This window comes from Eleutherodactylus coqui, chromosome 7 (assembly GCF_035609145.1).
Source record: "Eleutherodactylus coqui strain aEleCoq1 chromosome 7, aEleCoq1.hap1, whole genome shotgun sequence".
Lineage (NCBI taxonomy): Eukaryota > Metazoa > Chordata > Amphibia > Anura > Eleutherodactylidae > Eleutherodactylus > Eleutherodactylus coqui.
This window is the reverse complement of record NC_089843.1, coordinates 230,096,877-230,116,188: the sequence shown is the minus strand read 5'-3', so window position 1 is coordinate 230,116,188 and position 19,312 is coordinate 230,096,877. Positions and strand designations below refer to the sequence as shown.

General features: G+C 46.2%; 1 protein-coding gene across 1 annotated transcript in view; it reads right to left on the bottom strand.

The window, feature by feature from the left end:
- LOC136573694 (cytochrome P450 2G1-like) overlaps nucleotides 1-19,312 on the bottom strand; it is a 57,740-nt gene that overhangs the window by 3,365 nt on the left and 35,063 nt on the right. The window contains exons 7-8 of the mRNA XM_066574956.1: nucleotides 17,716-17,903; nucleotides 5,785-5,926 (exon numbers count right to left, since the gene is read on the bottom strand). Of these exons, the coding sequence (XP_066431053.1) occupies nucleotides 5,785-5,926; nucleotides 17,716-17,903 (330 nt within the window). The remainder of the gene's footprint in view (nucleotides 1-5,784; nucleotides 5,927-17,715; nucleotides 17,904-19,312) is intronic.

The following is a 19,312-nucleotide window of genomic DNA, read 5'->3' as shown; positions in this document are numbered from 1 at the left end:
GTACTTCTTGAATACCAGTGCCCAAAACTGTACACAATATTCCATGTGTGGTCTGATCTGTGACTTGTAAAGAGGCAGAACAATGATCTCTTCATGTGCCCCTATGCTTCTTTTGATGCACCCCATGATCCTATTTGCCTTGGCAGCAGCTGCCTAGCACTGGTAGTATCAGTGCAGTGACAGCTGACTTGGGTGGGCAAGAAGGCATCACTGTATTACAAAAGGGACAGTCAAGAATGTAGTCAGTACAACAGGTCAAATTTGGAGTAGCTGGAGTACAAGCTATATGGTAAAATAGGATGGGGGTCAGGGCAGGTGGCAATCAGACAAGATGTGGGGAGGTGAGAGTAGTGTTGCCACACATCTGGTAATTCACCGTCCCAGACAGTAATTGCAGCTTTATTACTATTGGGTCACTATTGGAAACACTGTTACTATTGGGGCCACTACTGCCAACACTACTAGTATTAGGGCCACTATTGGGGGCACTATTACTACTAGGGACACTGTTACTATTGGGGCCACTAGAGGGGGCACTATTACTATTGGGAGCATTGTGATAAGCCGTGTCCATAACCACCCCCACACCACAGTCCTATTTATTTTGGCTGGTATTTTGTGTGACAAAGGTGGAAACCCTAGGTAAGAGGAGGCACAAATAACTGTCATTATTGTGACTAGTTTTGTGTGTGTCCAGTATGATTGCTGTTGGTTTGTTTTCATTTTTTCACCTCTGAAACAACTGTGTAATGCTTCATTTCCCATGTGAGGGCAGGAAACAACCCCTTTAAATCTCCTGATTACCACTATCCATGTTAAAATTGGATCCACAATGTAATGCAAGATTATATTAAAGGAATATTTCCATCTCAGCACTCCCTGGGTGAAACCGACAACTGATTTCCCGACCACCTCGCTGGATGTCACAGTACAATGTGGTTCTCTTATTCAGCCAGGAAGAACTGAGATGGGACAACCACTTCAACATAACTTTATCATCTCTTTATCGCAATTTGAAAAAATATTGCGTTTTTTTTCAATTGACATCACAGTTTGACATGCTGTAATGAGTGCAACTGGTAACATAGTTACATAGTATGTTAGATTAAAAAAAGGTATATGTCCATCCAGTTCAGCCTATTTCCCTCCCCTTCCCCAATGTTGACCAAGAGGAAGGCAATAAATCCCAATCAGGTAGAAGATTCCTTACTGACAATCTGGCAATCAGAATAATGTGTTGATCAGCAATTCTTCTGAAGTAATCAGTGACTATAACATACAATATTGTATCACTCAAGGAAGGCATCCAGGCCCTTCTTGAACTCTTTTAGGGTGCGTTCACACGAACGTATATCGGCTCGGTTTTCACGCCGAGCCGATATACGTTGTCCTCGGGTGCAGGGGGGGAGGATGGAAGAGCCAGGGCCAGGAACTGAGCTCCCGCCCCCTCTCTGCCTCCTCTCCGCCCCTCTGCACTATTTGCAATGGGGAGAGGCGGGATGGGGGCGGGGCTAATTCACGGCCTTTAGCCCCGCCCCTGTCCCGCCTCCTCTCATTGCAAATAGTGCAGAGGGGCGGAGAGGAGGCAGAGAGGGGGCGGGAGCTCAGTTCCTGGCCCTGGCTCTTCCATCCTCCCCCCCTGCACCCGAGGACAACGTATATCGGCTCGGCGTGAAAACCGAGCCGATATACGTTCGTGTGAACGCACCCTTATAGAGTTTGCCATCACCATGTCCTCAGGCAGAGAGTTCCATATTCTCACTGATCTAACAATAAAGAACCCCCTTCTATGTAGAAATCTTCTTTCCTCTAGACGTAGATGATGCACCTTTGTTACCATCACAGTCCTGTGTATAAATATATCATGGAAGAGATCTTTGTATTGTCCCCTGATATATTTATACATAGTTATTAAGTCACACCTCGGCCATCTTTTTTCTAAACTAAATAACCCTAATTTTGATAACCTCTCTGGGTATTGTAGTCCGCCTATTCGATTTATTACTTTAGTTGCCCGTCTTTGTACCCGCTCAAGCTCTGATATGTCACGCTTTAGTACTGGTGCCCAAAACATTACACAATATTCCATATTTGGTCTGAACAGTAACTTGTTAAGAGGAAGAGCAATGTTCTTGTCATGTGCCCCTAGACCACTGATGGTAGGTGTAAGCCTGGTACTGGTATGAACTGGCATATTATCTAAAATAAATAACATTCCGGTATTGAACCATGGTATCAGTTATATCAGTACATTTTCATACAGTAATTTATAGTAAATTAATATGTTTTGTTCCACTGTTCTCTGGGAATCTTGCCAGACATTAAAAACTTATTGGCAAGCAAGCAAATTTTGAGTTCCAACTATTTTATTTAACACCAATAACCTAGTGTACAACAATAAAAATACCATTAAAATAGCTTTGCACATTGGGCAATCCCTTTTATTAGAAGGGTCCCCTACAATAAGTCCATCACAGAGTATACTGCTGATGGGATCCCCAATCATCAGCTGTAATCTAAACAGGAACCTGGCAGAAATTCTCCTTAAAGGCAACAACGGGGCAAATAAAACATCACACAGATCCCACTATAATCAGGATCTTGAATAGGGAGCCTCTTTCGTTAAAGGAATGTTCACATGCCGCAGATTTTTGCAACTGACCCATTTATCTGAATAGGATTAGCAGAAATCCATGCTGCAGAAATAATCCCATTCAAAAAGATGGGAGCAACCTTTGGCTGCAGAAATATCTGCAACAAATGTGTTGCATGTGAATATACCCTAAGGGCAGCTTTACACAAACATATTTGCATGCGTACAATTTGCACATGCAATACACAGAGAATTGAACACAATGATTTCAATGGGTTCATTCTCATTTCCTCTTTTTGTGGACTTGACCTATTTTTGTATGAATTAACATTCCACAAGTCCCCATAGAGGTCTATGGAAGGTATGCAAATGTATGCTCCATGTGCATGCAAATGTGAAATGCATTTAGCAATTTTGTGAAAAAGAAGAACACATCTGACCCTCATTAGGCTAAATAGCCATTTCAATTGGGGTGTGTTTGTCTGCCGTGCACAAATGAATATGCTCTGTGTGTGCAAAAAGCACAGTAAAATGTGCCCATATGTGTGCAAATCTACCTCGTTCATAGTGCAAATAGGTTGCGCTGAAGTGTGCGCATTTCCACATATGACCATGTGAAGCTTCCCTTAGGGTGACTACCCACTACAGTTTTTTTCACTGCGAAATTTGCAGCGGTTTTTTTTTCTGCAGGGGTCTATGGGACTTGTAATGTTAAAATCACGATTTCGCGGTAAATTGCGATTTTGCGCGATCGCGATTTTAACATTACAAGTCCCATAGACCCCAGCAGAAAAGAAAACGCTGCGAATTTCACAGTAAAAAAAAAACTGTAGTGGGTAGTCACCCTTAGGCTGGCTTCACACGACCAGGTGCTTGTGGGATCTTGCAGCAGATTCCCAGTGATGACACAGATACTCGCAGCCCATACGCAATGTTATTTGACTTCCAGTGAGACCATCCTTGTGGAGTCCACAGCAAAATGAAGCATGCTGCGAGTTTTCCTCTGCTCGCAGAATGCGCAATTCATATCCGTAAGTGTGAGCGAAAAACCAAAAGTACATGCCTTTGAATGTTTGCGATTTGCAATGGGTCCTGCACATGGATGCCAACAGGAATCCGGTCGTGCGAAGCCGACCATAAGGTAACTTTACACTTGACAACTATCCTCTCAATAATCGTTCAAATTACCCGCTAAGGGCTCTTTCACAGGAATGTATACACAAATGCACACTCTTCAGCACACCTTATTTGCACTATGAAGGAGGCACTTTTGCACGCATGTCTGCTCATTGTACTGTACTTTTTTGCACATGCAAAGCCTGTTCATATGCGTGTAACACCGACCCTGCCCTAATTTAAAACGCTGTTTAGCCAAGCGAGGTCCTGATGTGTTTTTTTCCGACGGATTTGCAATGTATTTTGCACATCTACTTGCGTATTGTTTGCATTTTTTTGCACCCCCTCCCCCCCATAGACCCCCAATATGCACAAAATAGATCATGTTACATTTTTTTGCACATGTCAGAAATGTGCGCACAAAAAAAAGGAAATTTGAATGCACTCATTGAAATCAATGGGCTCTATTCTTTGCATAGTGTGCAGACAAATTTTGCATGTGCAAATACACCCATGGAGAGGAGCCCTTAAGAATACAAATGACTATTGTTTGTGTGCTTTTATACAGAGTGTTTGCTGTTCACTTCTTGTTCAGTTTCATAATTGCTGAACTAAATGTTAGATGGCATAAAGGTTTTTGGACAGCATTTAGATGAAATTCCTACCCCTCCTCAAAGCACACTCATTGGTTGCCAAGTCTACTTCAAGTGAACCCTTTAAATATCCAAAGCAACATGTTATTTTGAAAAGTTCAGTCCAGGACAGCAAGCACTCATGTGCCTTTAGGAATTGAAAAATCTTAAGTGGGAGGGAAAAATGTTCAAACATAGATGCGAGCCAGCTAGCATTTGGTGGGAAGCGCACGCTGAACAAGCGCACACCTCCCTGCAAAGTTGTTGGCTAGTCATTGAAAGACAACAATTACCTGTTTATACCATACGATAATTAATTGACCCCTGTAAAGCCGCTCCAAGGGTGAAGTCACACGAACGTATATCGGCTCGGTTTTCACGCCGAGCCGATATACGTTGTCCTCGTGTGCAGGGGGGGAGGATGGAAGAGCCAGGAGCAGGAACTGAGCTTCCGGGCTACTCTCCGCCTCCTCTCCGCCCCTCTGTACTATTTGTAATGGGAAGAGGCAGGGCGGGGGCGAGGCTAAGTTATGCAAATTAGCCCCGCCCCGCCACACCTCTCCCCATTGTAAATAGTGCAGAGGGGCGGAGAGGAGGTGGAGAGGGGGCCGGGAGCTCAGTTCCTGCACTTGGCTATTCCATCCTCCCCCCCCCCCCCTGCACACGAGGACAACGTATATCGGTTCGGCGTGAAAACCGAGCCGATATACGTTCGTGTGACTTCACCCTCAGGGCTCTTTCACACGAGCATATATAGGTTGCCGTTTTCACAACCGGCAGGTATACGCTACGATCTGATGCATTGGATTCCAATGCATCAGATCACATGGCTGTATTACCATGGCGTTAAAGCGCCCAGCCAGGTCAATATAGTGCCGAGAGCTTTCACACCGGGCTGAAAAGATAATCCTGGAACTATCTTTCCGTTCGGAATACGTCAACTGCTGCATGCGCTCCTATGGGAGCCAATGACAACAGCTGGAGAAAGGAGGTGGGAGGGAGTTTAGCAGCGTGACTGCTAAACTTCCTCCCTCTTCTCTCCTCCTCTCTCCTCCCCTCCGGCTGTTTGCAATGGGAGGGAGAGGGGCACGGTGGAGCTAAGCTCCACCCAGTTCTGGCCCTCCCTGCTGGCTGGGGACAAGGGGCAGGGAGGGGGCGGTTGCTTAGCTCTGCCCCTTTTCCTCCCACTCCTATTGCAAACATCTGGAGGGAAGGAAAAAGAAGCTGGGGAGGGCAGGGGAGGCAATGGCATTATGGCCTCGGTGTATATGTGCCTGGGCCTGTGCCGCCTGAACGGGTGCACAAACGTTAGATTTGTGCGTCCATTCACACGTTTTTACCGCACCGATGGGCGCACATGAAAGCGCCTGTGGCTGTGTAAAAGGAGCCGAACTCTGAAAATGGGCTTTATAAGCCAGGCAGCTCTTCTCATTTGTTTTTTACCTGTGGAGAATGGCATAAATGCATCATTTTTCTTGAAGCTTCCAGTCTCGTCAAGAAAGTGTCCAGGGTTAAACTGTTCTGGGGTGTTGAACTGGCTGGGGTCTCGCAAAACAGTACACAGCAGAGGATAAACATCAGTGCCCTATATCCCAGAATAAGAGGAGAAACAAATCAATCACATAAATTATTAGATTTTATCAGTGATAATCCAAAAAGAATCATCACTGTAGACAAAACTGTCCATGTAATGCATAGGCACGTCAAGTCCAACAGTAACATGCACGTTCTAGTTCCTGTCTGGGGGGAGACTTCTTTCTATTAACTCAGAGTGCCTAAATAGACAATTTGAATGTTAGTTTTCTAAATCAGACTTCACTTTATTTGCTTTAAGAGATATTTGACTGGAAAATAATAATTAATCTTTGCCAGGCTGGTAAGCCCATAGCCAAATCAGATGTACAAAACAATAAATTGTTGCATATCCTGCAACAGGGCCAGGGTGTTTTGGTTCAAAAGGAACAGAGACTTTAAGGGATATTACTAGGGATGAGCGAGCGTACTCGTCCGAGCTTGATGCTCGTTCAGCATTAGGGTACTCGAGATGCTCGTTACTCGAGACGAGCACCACGCGGTGTTCCAGTCACTTCCATTTTCTTCCCAGAAAAGTTTGCGCCCTTTTCTGGCCAATAGAAACACAGGGAAGGCATTACAACTTTCTCCTGTGAAATTCCAGCCCTATCCCACCCCCCCTGCAGTGAGTGGCTGGGGAGATCAGGTGACACCCGAGTATATAAACTGGGGCCGGCCGCGGCTCGCCACAGATGCACGCTGAGAGACATTAGGGAAAGTGCCGTCCTGCTGTAGCTGCTATAGGGAGAGTGTTAGGCTGTTATCTTCGTCTTCAAGAACCCCAACGGTCCTTCTTAGGGCCACATCTGACCGTGTGCAGTATTGTTGAGGCTGCTCTTAGCAGTTTTGCACATTTTTTTTTTTTTGTATATCGGGCGTGCAGACCATCGCGTCCTCAGTCTGCAGTCATTTTACTGAGTATAGGGGCAGTACTGCTGAGACAGGGACAGTGGTACAGGGAAAGAAATATACGGGCTATATAGGCAGTGGGCTTTTTCAAAAAAATTGGGAAAAAAAAATCTTTGGGCTGCCTGTGACCGTGTTCAGTTTACTGTGTGTCTGCTGGGGGTAGTAGTCGCTCACTATTACCCAGCTAGGTGTTACTGCAGCCTTGCGCATAATTTTTTCTGGCTGCACTGTGCTTTCAATAATCACAGTCATCCTCCAACAGGTAAAACCATATACAGGCTATATAGGCAGTGGGCTTTTTCCCAAAAATTGAAAAAAAAAATACTATATTTGGGCTGCCTGTGACCGTCTTCAGTTTACTGCGTGTGTGCTGGGGGTAGTAGTCGCTCATTATTACCCAGCTAAGCCTGTGACCGTCTACAGTTTACTGCGTGTCTGCTGGGGGTAGTAGTCGCTCATTAATACCCAGCCTTGCGCATAATTTTTTCTGGCTGCACTGTGCTTTCAATAACCACAGTCATCCTCCAACAGGGAAATCCATATACAGACTATATAGGCAGTGGGCTTTTTCCCAAAAATTGGAAAAAAAATACTATATTTGGGCTGCCTGTGACCGTCTTCAGTTTACTGCGTGTGTGCTGGGGGTAGTAGTCGCTGATTATTACCCAGCTAAGCCTGTGACCGTGTACAGTTTACCGCGTGTCTGCTGGGGGTAGTAGTCGCTCATTATTACCCAGCTAAGCATTACAGCAAGCTTGCGCATAATTGTTTCCTGGCTCTGCTGTGTCCGTTACAAGATCGCCGTCATCCCGCCAGAGGGAAAGAGTATACATATATATGCTGCATACGGTGTCTGTCTGGTTTTTCACCTTACCATTTTAAAAATTGAAGCAAAATACTTAAGGCCTACCACTGGCCTTTGGCCACGTGACTGGTTCTGCCCTGTGAATTCCAGTAGCTCAGTCATACACACCTAGATCTGACTACAGGCTTGCGCATAATTGTTTCCTGGCTCTGCTGTGTTCGTTACATGATCGCCGTCATCTTGCCAGAGGGAAAGAGTATACATATATACGCTGCATACGGTGTCTGTCTGGTTTTTCACCTCACCATTTTAAAAAATTGAAGCAAAATACTTAAAGGAGTTGTCCCGTGAAAGCAAGTGGGGTTAAGCACTTCTGTATGGCCATATTAATGCACTTTGTAATATACATTGTGCATTAAATATGAGCCATACAGAAGTTATACACTTATCTCCTCCGTTGCTGGCGTCCCCGTCTCCATGGCGCCGACTAAAGCTGCTTCTTAGTCGCACGAACAGTCGCGCTTGCGCACCGCAGGATTCTTCTTTTGTCTCCCTCCGGGCTCACGAGCTGCGTGCTGGCTCCTCCCTCTTCTCCGTGTCATCGTAGCTCTGCCTCCGTCACGTGTTGCCGATCAGCCAATGAGGTGGCTGTATCGGCAGTGGAACGCAGAACAGGAGAAGAAAATCCACGGTGCACCATGGGAGAACACCCGCGGTGCACCATGGGAGAAAACCACAGTGCATCCTTGGGAAAGGACCGGTGGCCATCTTTAAAAGAAGAAAAGAAGAAGCTGCCCAAACGGGGATGCAGGTAAGCGGTTTTTTTTTTTTAAACTAACACAGGGATTGTAAAAAAAAAATAAAAATTTTATTCGCCGTGGGACAACCCCTTTAAGGCCTACCACTGGCCTTTGGCCACTTGACTGCTTCTGCCCTGTGAATTCCAGTAGCTCAGTCATACACACCTAGGTCTGACTACAGCCTTGCGCATAATTGTTTCCTGGCTCTGCTGTGTCCGTTACATGATCGCCGTCAGCCCGCAAGGGGGAAAGAGTATACATATATATGCTGCATACGGTGTCTGTCTGGTTTTTCACCTCACCATTTTTAAAAACTGAAGCAAAATACTTAAGGCCTACCACTGGCCTTTGGCCACTTGACTGGTTCTGCCCTGTGAAGTCCAGTAGCTCAGTCATACGCACCTAGGTCTGACTACAGGCTTGCGCATAATTGTTTCCTGGCTCTGCTGTGCGTTCCGTAAGCGAAGTCAACCTCCAACCACAGGCCAATAAGCGGCACATTTATCTACAGCATGCTGTTTCTGCTCTACTCGTAATACACCATGCTGAGGGGTAGAGGTAGGCCTAGAGGACGTGGACGGGGCGAGGACGCGGAGGCCCAAGTCAGGGTGTGGGCACAGGCCGAGCTCCTGATCCAGGTGTATCGCAGCCAACTGCTGCGGGATTAGGAGAGAGGCACGTTTCTGTTGTCCCCAGATTCATCTCACAATTAATGGGTCCACGCGGTAGACCTTTATTAGAAAATGAGCAGTGTGAGCAGGTCCTGTCGTGGATGGCAGAAAGTGCATCCAGCAAACTATCCACCGTCACCACCCAGTCTTCTACGCCGTCCACTGCTGCATCCCTGAATCCTCTCGCTGCTGCTCCTCCCTTCTCCCAGCCTCCTCCCTCCCAGCAAATGACACATTCAGAAGAGCAGGCAGGCTCCCAGGAACTGTTCTCGGGTCCCGGCCTTGAGTGCGAAAAAATGGATCCTCTTTCACCTGAGGAGTTTCTCGTGACCGCTGTCCAACCTTTGGAAAATTCCCGGGATCCGGGTGAGGAGACTGGGGACTTCCGGCAACTGTCTCAAGAGCTTTCAGTGGGTGAGGAGGACGATGACGATGAGACACAGTTGGCTATCAGTGAGGTAGTAGTGAGGGCAGTAAGTCGGAGGGAGGAGCACACAGAGGATTCGGAGGAAGAGCAGCTGGACGATAAGGTGACTGACCCCACCTGGTTTTCAAAGCCTACTGAGGACAGGTCTTCAGAGGGGGAGGCAAATGCAGCAGCAGGGCAGGTTGGAAGAGGCAGTGCGGTGGCCAGGGGTAGAGGCAGGGCCAGACCGAATAATCCACCAACTGTTTCTCAAAGCGCCCCCTCGCGCCATGCCACCCTGCAGAGGCCGAGAGTGCAGACGACCAACGAACTGTGGTGTGCAAGGTTTGTCGCGCCAAGATCAGCCGGGGAGCCACCACCACCAGCCTCACCACCGCCAGCATGCGCAGGCATATGATGGCCAAGCACCCCACAAGGTGGGACGATGCCCGTTCACCGCCTCCGGTTTGCACCACTGCCTCTCCCCCTGTGCCCCAACCTGCCACTGAGATCCAACCCCCCTCTCAGGACACAGGCACGACCGTCTCCCGGCCTACACCTACACCCTCACCTCCGCTGTCCTCGGCCCCATCCAGCAATGTCTCTCAGCGCAGCGTCCAGCCGTCGCTAGCGCAACTGTTTGAGCGCAAGTACGCAGCCACGCACCCGCACGCTCAAGCGTTAAACGTGCACATAGCCAAATTGATCAGCCTGGAGATGCTGCCGTAGAGGCTTGTGGAAACGGAGGCTTTCAAAAAGATGATGGTGGCGGCGGCCCCGCGCTACTCGGTTCCCAGTCGCCACTACTTTTCCCGATGTGCCGTCCCAGCCCTGCACGACCACGTCTCCCACAACATTCATTGTACGTGCCCTCACCAAAGCGGTTACTGGTAAGGTCGACTTAACAGCGGACACGTGGACAAGCACAGGCGGACAGGGCCACTATATCTCCCTGACGGCACATTGGGTGAATTTAGTGGAGGCTGGGTCCGAGTCAGAGCCTGGGACCGCTCACGTCCTACCCACCCCCAGAATTGCGGGCCCCAGCTCGGTGCTGGTATCTACGGCGGTGTCTGCTTCCTCCACTAAACCACCCTCCTCCTCCTCTTCCTCCTACACAACCTCTGTCTCGCAATCAAGATGTGTCAGCAGCAGCACGTCACCAGCAGTCAGTCTCGCGTGGCGTGGCAGCACAGCGGTGGGCAAGCGTCAGCAGGCCGTGCTGAAACTACTCAGCTTAGGAGAGAAGAGGCATACGGCCCACGAACTGCTGCAGGGTCTGACAGAGCAGACCGACTGCTGGCTTTCGCTGCTGAGCCTCCAACCGGGCATGGTCGTGTGTGACAACGGCTGTAACCTGGTGGCGGCTCTGCAGCCTCACGCACGTGCCATGCCTGGCCCACGTCTTTAATTTGGTGGTTCAGCGGTTTTTGAAAAGCTACTCACACTTGTCAGACCTGCTCGGAAAGGTGTGCCGGCTCAGCGCACATTTCCGTAAGTCCAACACGGACGCTGCCATCCTGCGGACCCTGCAACATCGGTTTAATCTGCCAGTGCACCAACTGCTGTGCAACGTGCCCACACGGTGGAACTCTACGCTCCACATGTTGGCCAGGCTCTATGAGCAGCGTAGAGCTATAGTGGAATACCAACTTCAACATGGGCAGCGTAGTGGGAGTCAGCCTACTCAATTCTTTACAGAAGAGTGGGCCTGGTTGGCAGACATCTGCCAGGTCCTTGGAAACTTTGAGGAGTCTACTCAGATGGTGAGCGGCGATGCTGCAATCATTAGCGTCGCCATTCCTCTGCTATGCCTCTTGAGAAGTTCCCTGCAAAGCATAAAGGCAGACGCTTTGCGCTCGGAAACGGAGGCGGGGGAAGACAGTATGTCACTGGATAGTCAGAGCACCCTCATGTCTATATCTCAGCGTGTTGAGGAGTAGGAAGAGGAGGGGGAGGGGGAGGAGCCTGAGGAGGAGAAGGGGGAAGAGATAGCCGGGCCCAATGCTGAGGGTACCCATGCTGCTTGCCTGTCATCCTTTCAGCATGTATGGCCTGAGGAGGAGGAGGATGCTGAAAGTGATCTTCCTAGTGAGGACAGCCATGTGTTGCGTACAGGTACCCTGGCACACATGGCTGACTTCATGTTAGGATGCCTTTCTCGTGACCCTCGCGTTATACGCATTCTGGCCAATACGGATTACTGGGTGTACACACTGCTCGACCCACGGTATAAGGAGAACCTTTCCACTCTCATTCCCGAAGAGGAAAGGGGTTCGAGAGTCATGCTATACCACAGGACCCTGGTGGACAAACTGATGGTAAAATTCCCATCCGAAAGCGCTAGTGGCAGAAGGCGCAGTTCCTAGGGCCAGGTAGCAGGGGAGGCGCTGAGATCAGGCAGCATGTACAGCGCAGGCAGGGGAACACTCTCCAAGGCCTTTGCTTTATGGCTCCCCAGCAAAGCTGTGTCACCGCTCCCCAGTCAAGGCTGAGTCGGCGGGAGCACTGTAAAACGATGGTGAGGGAGTACGTAGCCGATCGCACGACCATCCTCCGTGACGCCTCTGCTCCGTACAACTACTGGGTGTCGAAGCTGGACACGTGGCCTGAACTCGCGCTGTATGCCCTGGAGGTGCTTGCTTGCCCTGCAGCTAGCGTCTTCTCAGAGAGGATGTTTAGTGCGGCTGGGGGAATCATCACGGATAAGCGTACCCGCCTGTCAACTGACAGTGCCGACAGGCTTACACTCATAAAGATGAACAAAGCCTGGATTTTCCCAGACTTCTCTTCTCCACCAGCGGACAGCAGCGGTACCTAAACAATACGTAGGCTGCACCCGCGGATGGAAGCATTGTTCTCTATCACCATAAAAAACGGGGACCTTTTAGCTTCATCAATCTGTGTATTATATTCATCCTCCTCCTCCTGCTCCTGCTTTCAATTCTCATTAAAGCGTTGAAACTTGCACTTGAACCAATATTTATTTTAACTGAGCTGCCTCCAGGCCTAGTTACAAATTAAGCCACAGTAACCAAAGCGATTAATGGGTTTCACCTGTCCTCTTGGTTGGGCATGGGCAATTTTGGTACACCAATTTTTTTGGGCCCTCGCCTACTGTGTAATCCTAGTAATTTTTATGGGCTTCGCCTGCACTCATGGTACAGCAAGGTGTGTGGGGTTGGCCTACACTTTTGCTACATAAATGTAACTGGGGCCTTGTCTATACTGTAACTACTGAAATGTGAAAGAGACTGTTATCTCCCTAAACTGCTGCAACGGGAATGTTACTGTGGCCTGTCTTGACTGTTACTACTACTGCAATGGAACTAATACTCTGCTCCCCCTATACTGCTGCTTCGGAATAATTACTAGGGCCTGTCTTGACTGCTACTATTACTGAAATGGAACTAAGACTGTGCTCCCCCTATACTGCTGCTAGTGATATGTTACTGGCTCCTGTCTATACTGCTATTACTACTGAAATTGAACTAATACTGTGCTCCCCCTATAATGCTGCTAGTGATATGTTACTAGGGCCTGTCCAGACTGCTACTACTACTCAAATGGAACTACTACTGTGCTCCCCCTATACTGCTGCTAGTGATATGTTACTGGGGCCTGTCTAGACTGCTACTACTACTGCAATGGAACTAATACTGTGCTCCCCCTATACTGCTGCTTTGAAATTGTTACTGGGGCCTGTCTTGACTGCTACTATTACTGAAATGGGCGGTTGGGCAGCATGTTACCCAGGAGAAGTGGCAGTGGAGTGTCATGCAGGCAGTGATTGTGCTTTGTTGGAGGTAGTGTTGTGCTTAGCTAAGGTATGCCTTGCTAATGAGGGTTTTTCAGAAGTAAAAATTGTTGGGGGGGGGGGGCACTCTTGCCGCTATTGTGGCTTAATAGTGGGACCTGGGAACTTGAGATGCAGCCCAACATGTAGCCCCTCGCCTGCCCTATCAGTTTCTGTGTCGTTCCCATCACTTTCTTGAATTTCCCAGATTTTCACAAATGAAAACCTTAGCGGAGCATAGGTCCCATACAAAAATGCTCGGGTCGCCCATTGACTTGAATAGGGTTCGTTACTTGAAACAAACCCTCGAGCATCGCGGGAAGTTCGACTCGAGTAACGAGCGCCCGAGCATTTTGGTGCTCGCTCATCTCTAGATGTTACCCATGTGGTGGTTTTATGGCACAATATTTTTTTTCAGCTACCAAAAATATTTTTGCTGCTTTTTTTCCGTGAGATATACAACTAATCATTTCTCACAGATTTTGTTTCTAGAGATGAGCGAGCCTACTCGGCCACGCCCCTTTTTCACCCGAGTACCGCGATTTTCGAGTACTTCCGTACTCGGGCGAAAAGATTCGGGGGGCCCCGTGGGTGAGTGGGGGGTTGCAGCGGGGAGTGGGGGGGAAAAGGAGAGAGAGAGGGCTCCCCCCTGTTCCCTGCTGCTACCCCTGCTCCGTCACGCCTCCCCACGCCCCCCGGAGCCCTCCGAATCTTTGCACCCGAGTACTGAAGTACTCAAAAATCGCAGTGCTCGATCGGGTAATTACTCGAAACGAGTAGGTTCGCTCATCTCTATTTGTTTCCCATTTTTTAGTTTTATTAGAGGTAAAAAGATATACATATTTTTTTTAATTTGTAGTTGTTTATTTTTAAAATTAGTATATTTACGCTAAAATACCGTACAGTAATGGGTTACTCATTTTGTTTAAAACATTTTGCCTATTTTCTATAGTTTTAGATTACAGGACACATGTGGCTATGATTTAGGTTTGTGTTGTCAGTGGGTTTTTTTTTCTTTTTTAGATATATTTTCTTACTTTATTCAGAAATGTTTTTTAACTTATTTCTGTAACTATTTTTTTTAAACATCCAGGTTTCCCATGATGTCATATAAGATCTATGGGGGCATATTCACATTGTCTTTTTTTTTTAATCTCACATTTTTCCACTCTAATTGGAGCATCCATAGGAGCCCCAGTTACAGGGAAAAATAACCTCCTGCTGTAACAGTAGACAATAGGAGAACTTATCTGGATCTGCTAGAGCCCTGCAGTTATGCTCTGGCAGAGGGCACCCAGACTTCACTACATAGTGCTCAAAACCGCTTCTGCCTTGTCCTCCAGATGCACCTGCGCTTGTGACATTGCAGGAGCTTTAATCCCACAGAGTATTTTTAAAGCCCAGAATCAACTGCCATAAATTTACAGTGCTTGTTCCATAATGGGTTAAAGAACACCCAACTGTTTTTGCAATTATTCATGATATATTATATTACATTCCCATTTGAGTTAAGGCCCCCAAATCCACCAATTTTGGTGGGACCGGACAAGTATTGTAAGTGCATAGGGTCGTCCTGTCTCTCTCTTGGCAGATGATGTCAGAGAAAAGAAAGATTGAGTGGATTAAATACAATGCCTGATCCTTTTGTTCACTCTGGAGATAAGCCATCATCTAAAGTATCTGGCAGCAGCTTACTCCTCTATGCCGATGAAAATGCATGAACACTTGGCCGAAGGAGGCACTCAGGAGTATGCGAGGGTTAAGAAAAATAGCTATTGGCCGAACAGCAGTTATTGAAGGTGTAAGGGCACCTTGATGAATTAAATCATCTCTCTTAGTACATGTCAAGTGGACTTTGATGGTAGTTATTGAAGGTGTATGGTTAAAAAATTACGACTGAATGAGTCTGAAGACTGGAGCTTTTACCAATCAGGTTTATTATTATTCAATACTAAATTAGATGTTAGATGACAAGCCAATCAGCTATGTTCATGTAGAGGAAACTGCTAAATGATGTAGTCTAACTGGGCCAGACATTGGTGAGCTACCTAATGAATATTAAAGAGCAGATATTAAGATTAACCCCTTAGTGACAGCCCTATCGTAAAACTACGTCCTGCTGTTGCAGGACGTGTATGGAGGGAGGTAGCGGCGCTATCTCCCTCCATACAGCGCGGGCATCAGATGTTTATTACACCCGGGCAATAGCTGCGCTCGGCCGATCGCGGCTATTAACCCTTTACATGCCGCTGTCAATTCTGACAGCGGCATTTAAATCCCCCGAACGCTGTTCGGGGGTCCCGCACGGCCCCCCCGCGGTGAGATCGGGGGATCCGTGCAGGTGTCATGGCAGCCGGGGGCCTAATGAATGGCCCCAGGGCTGCCTTAGCAGACTGCCTATCAAGCCATCCACACAGGGTGGCTTGAAAGACTGCCTGTAAAAAAGCAGTATGACGTAATGCTATAGCATTACGTCATACTGCAGGAGCGATCAAAGCATCACAGGGGGACTTCAAAGTAATGTAAAAAAAATAATCAATAAAGTTTTTTATTTTGTTAAAAAAAAAAAGTTATAAAAGTTTAAATCACCCCCCTTTTGCCATATCCATTATTAAAAAATCAAAATCATAAAATAAAGATAAGTATTTGATATCGCCGCGTCCGTTAAAGTCCGATCTATCAAAGTAGTGCATTATTTTTTCCCACACGGTGAACGTCGTCTGAAAAAAAAAAATAAAGAACGCCAGAAATACACTTTTTTAGTTACCCTGTCTCCCAGAAAAAACGCAATAAAAAGCGATCAAAAAGTCGTATGTATCCCAAATTGATACTTTTAGAAACTTCAGGACATCCCGCAAAAAATGAGCCCTTGCTCAACTACGTCGACGAAAAAATAAAAAAAGTATTGCGCGCACAAAATGACCGCAGAAAATAATTGAAAAAAATTTAATATCTTAAAAAAAAAATTAAGTACTACAGCAAAAAAAATACTATACAAGTTTGGTATCGTAGCAATCGTACTGACCCATAGAATAAAAATATCAGGTCGTTTTTGTTGCAATTTGTGTGCTGTAGAAACAGGATGCACCGAAAGATGGTGGAATGTGGTTTTTTTTTTCCATTTCTCTCCGCTAAGAATTTTTAAAAAGTTTTTCAGTAAATTATATGGTACAATAAATAGTGCCATTGAAAAATACAACTCGTCCCGCAAAAAAACAAGCCCTCATACAGCGACGTCGATGGATAAATAAAGGAGCTACGATTTTTTAAAAGGGAGTAGGAAAAAACAAAAATGGAAAAAAGCAAAAAAGCTCCGTCACTAAGGGGTTAAAGCAATTGTTTGATTGGACAGACACTTTGCACACAATGCCATGACTGACTGGTCATATTCAGCCCCTTTTCTCAAAAGACTGAGTTTGTGGCTTTTAGTTACCCCCACAATACGGGTGGCAGACATAGTGATGAATGGATAGGTGCAGCATACAAAAGAGGTTTTCCACCTGGGTGAATGCAATACAACAAACCTGATCAATGCCATTAGGTTTGGTAATTGGAAGGCCCAAGGTATGAAATGATCTGTCGGGTCCTTGAAAATAGTTTTAAGTGTTTTGAGTGCACTTTCCTTTAATTTTAGACAAAGCTTTAGTATGAAGATTTTTTCCCTTTGAGTGGCTATCAGATTCCCTACCCCCTATAACTGAGCTTCTCCTTTTGGGAGAGCTGGACCTAGGCTTTGCATTTTGGCTGAGGGGTAGGCAACAGCCTAAGCAAATGCTGTGTCACAAAAAAAATCTCTAAGCTTTGGCGATGAGAGGCTATTGATCCTTGACCTTTTCAGGTCATTCTGGTGTGGAAGGTTAAAGATTTTTCTCCATTTGGAGAGTGCTTGTCTTTCACTCAGTGATCTAGATGATGTGTAAGGGTTTCAAGTTCCTCCATCTGGGGCAGCTGATCATGGAGTGTTGAGCTCTGGTGGGTGTTTTTCACTGTGGAGATTGTGGAGCACAGATGGGTTCTCACTAAGCTTTGGCCAAGTGAGGTCACTGGTTTCCGACCCATTCAAAGCCTTCTGGTTTGGAATCTAGGGATACGGTTCACTGGTACTTCTTTTAGAGAGGTCTTCTTTTTGCAGCAGCTGGGTAACAGAATGCACATACTTGGACTTTAAAACAATAAAGGGCTTTTTGATAAACCTCATTCAGGCAAGTGTTCTTTTTGCTGGACTTGGGTAAAAAAAAGAACCATTCTAACCTAAAACATGACACAGTGACATCCTTAGGTCCTTAGAACTGGTATTGCAGATGAGTTCTATTGAGCTCTGTTCACTTGAATGTGCTGAGCTAAAGAACCAGCATTCAATATTAAATTCTGGAAAAGCCTGTTTGTTTTTTGCAAGCAGTTTGCTCCTCACTTGCCTTTGGTATGGTGAATCCTCTAAATGTGGTGTCTTTGATGACAGTATGGGGGACATTCAATGGGATAACATCACTGAACCTCTGTATCTCATGAATAACTGCATCCATATAGGGCATCTTGCTTCGATCCTCAATGTTTGGACTTCGATTGTGGCCAATCACAGATTCTATCTCCTTATGTAACTTTTCTAGAACAAACACAAAGGTCATCATCAGCTACATGCATGAGTTGTAGTAGCTTCACTCAACACAACATATTTGAGGTTTGTATGAAGTTCAGTATTGATAAATGTAAGGTTATGCCCATAGGCAAGAGAAACAAATGTCACCAATATACACTAAATGGGGTAGTGCTAAGGAAAAGTGACCTGGGGGTACAAGTTGACTGTAAACTTAACTCAAGCAATCACTGCCAGTCAGCTGCTGCAAAAGCAAATAAAGTCTTGGGGTGCATTAAAAGAGGTAAAGGGGTGAGGGACGAGAACATTATTTTTCCACTATATAAGGCAATTGTTAGACCTCACATGGAATACTTTATACAATTCTGGACACCAGTATTCAGTAAAGACATTGCAGTGCTTGAAGGGGCTCAAATAAGGGCAACTAAATTAAGAAATGGAATGGAAGGATTAGAATACCCAGAGAGGTTATCAAAAATGGTATTATTTACTCTAGATAAAAGACCTTTAAGGGGCGACCAAATAACTTTGTATAAATATATTAAGAGATAATATATGGATCTCTCCCATGCTCTGTTTATACCCAAGGCTGCGACAATAACAAGAGGGAATCTTCTATGTTTGGAAGAATAAAGATTTCATCACCAACACAGAAGGGGGTTCTTTACTGTAAGAGCAGTGAGACAATAGAACTCTCTTCCTGAGGACGTGGTGATGGCAAAGTCGATAGAGGAGTTTAAGAGGGGACTAGGCATCTTTTTAAAACACTGTGATATTACAGGAAATAGACATTGAATAGTCAGAATGGGTTGTTCATAAGGGATCTTCCAATTCCCTGACATAAAGTCAGAAGGGAACCTTCTCTAAAAAGTGTTGTTCTGACTGACATAATGGAGTCAGGAAGGAATTTTTTCCCCAGGGTGGGGTAAAGTATCTTCTTCCTCATTGGGGTGGTTGGATCAACATGGGGGGTGGAAACGGGCTGAAATGTATGAACATTTGAATTCTTCAGCCTAGCATACTATGTTACTATGTATATACACTACCGTTCAAAAGTTTGGGGTCACCCAAACAATTTTGTGTTTTCCATGAAAAGTCACACTTATTCACCACCATGCGTTGTGAAATGAATAGAAAATAGAGTCAAGACATTGACAAGGTTAGAAATAATGATTTGTATTTGAAATAACATTGTTTTTACATCAAACTTTGCTTTCGTCAAAGAATCCTCCTTTTGCAGCAATTACAGCATTGCACACCTTTGACATTCTAGCTGTTAATTTGTTGAGGTAAGCTTGTGAAATTGCACCCCACGTTTCTAGAAGCATCTCCCACAAGTTGGATTGGTTGGATGGGCACTTCTGGCGTACCATACGGTCAAGCTGCTCCCACAACAGCTCAATGGGGTTCAGATCTGG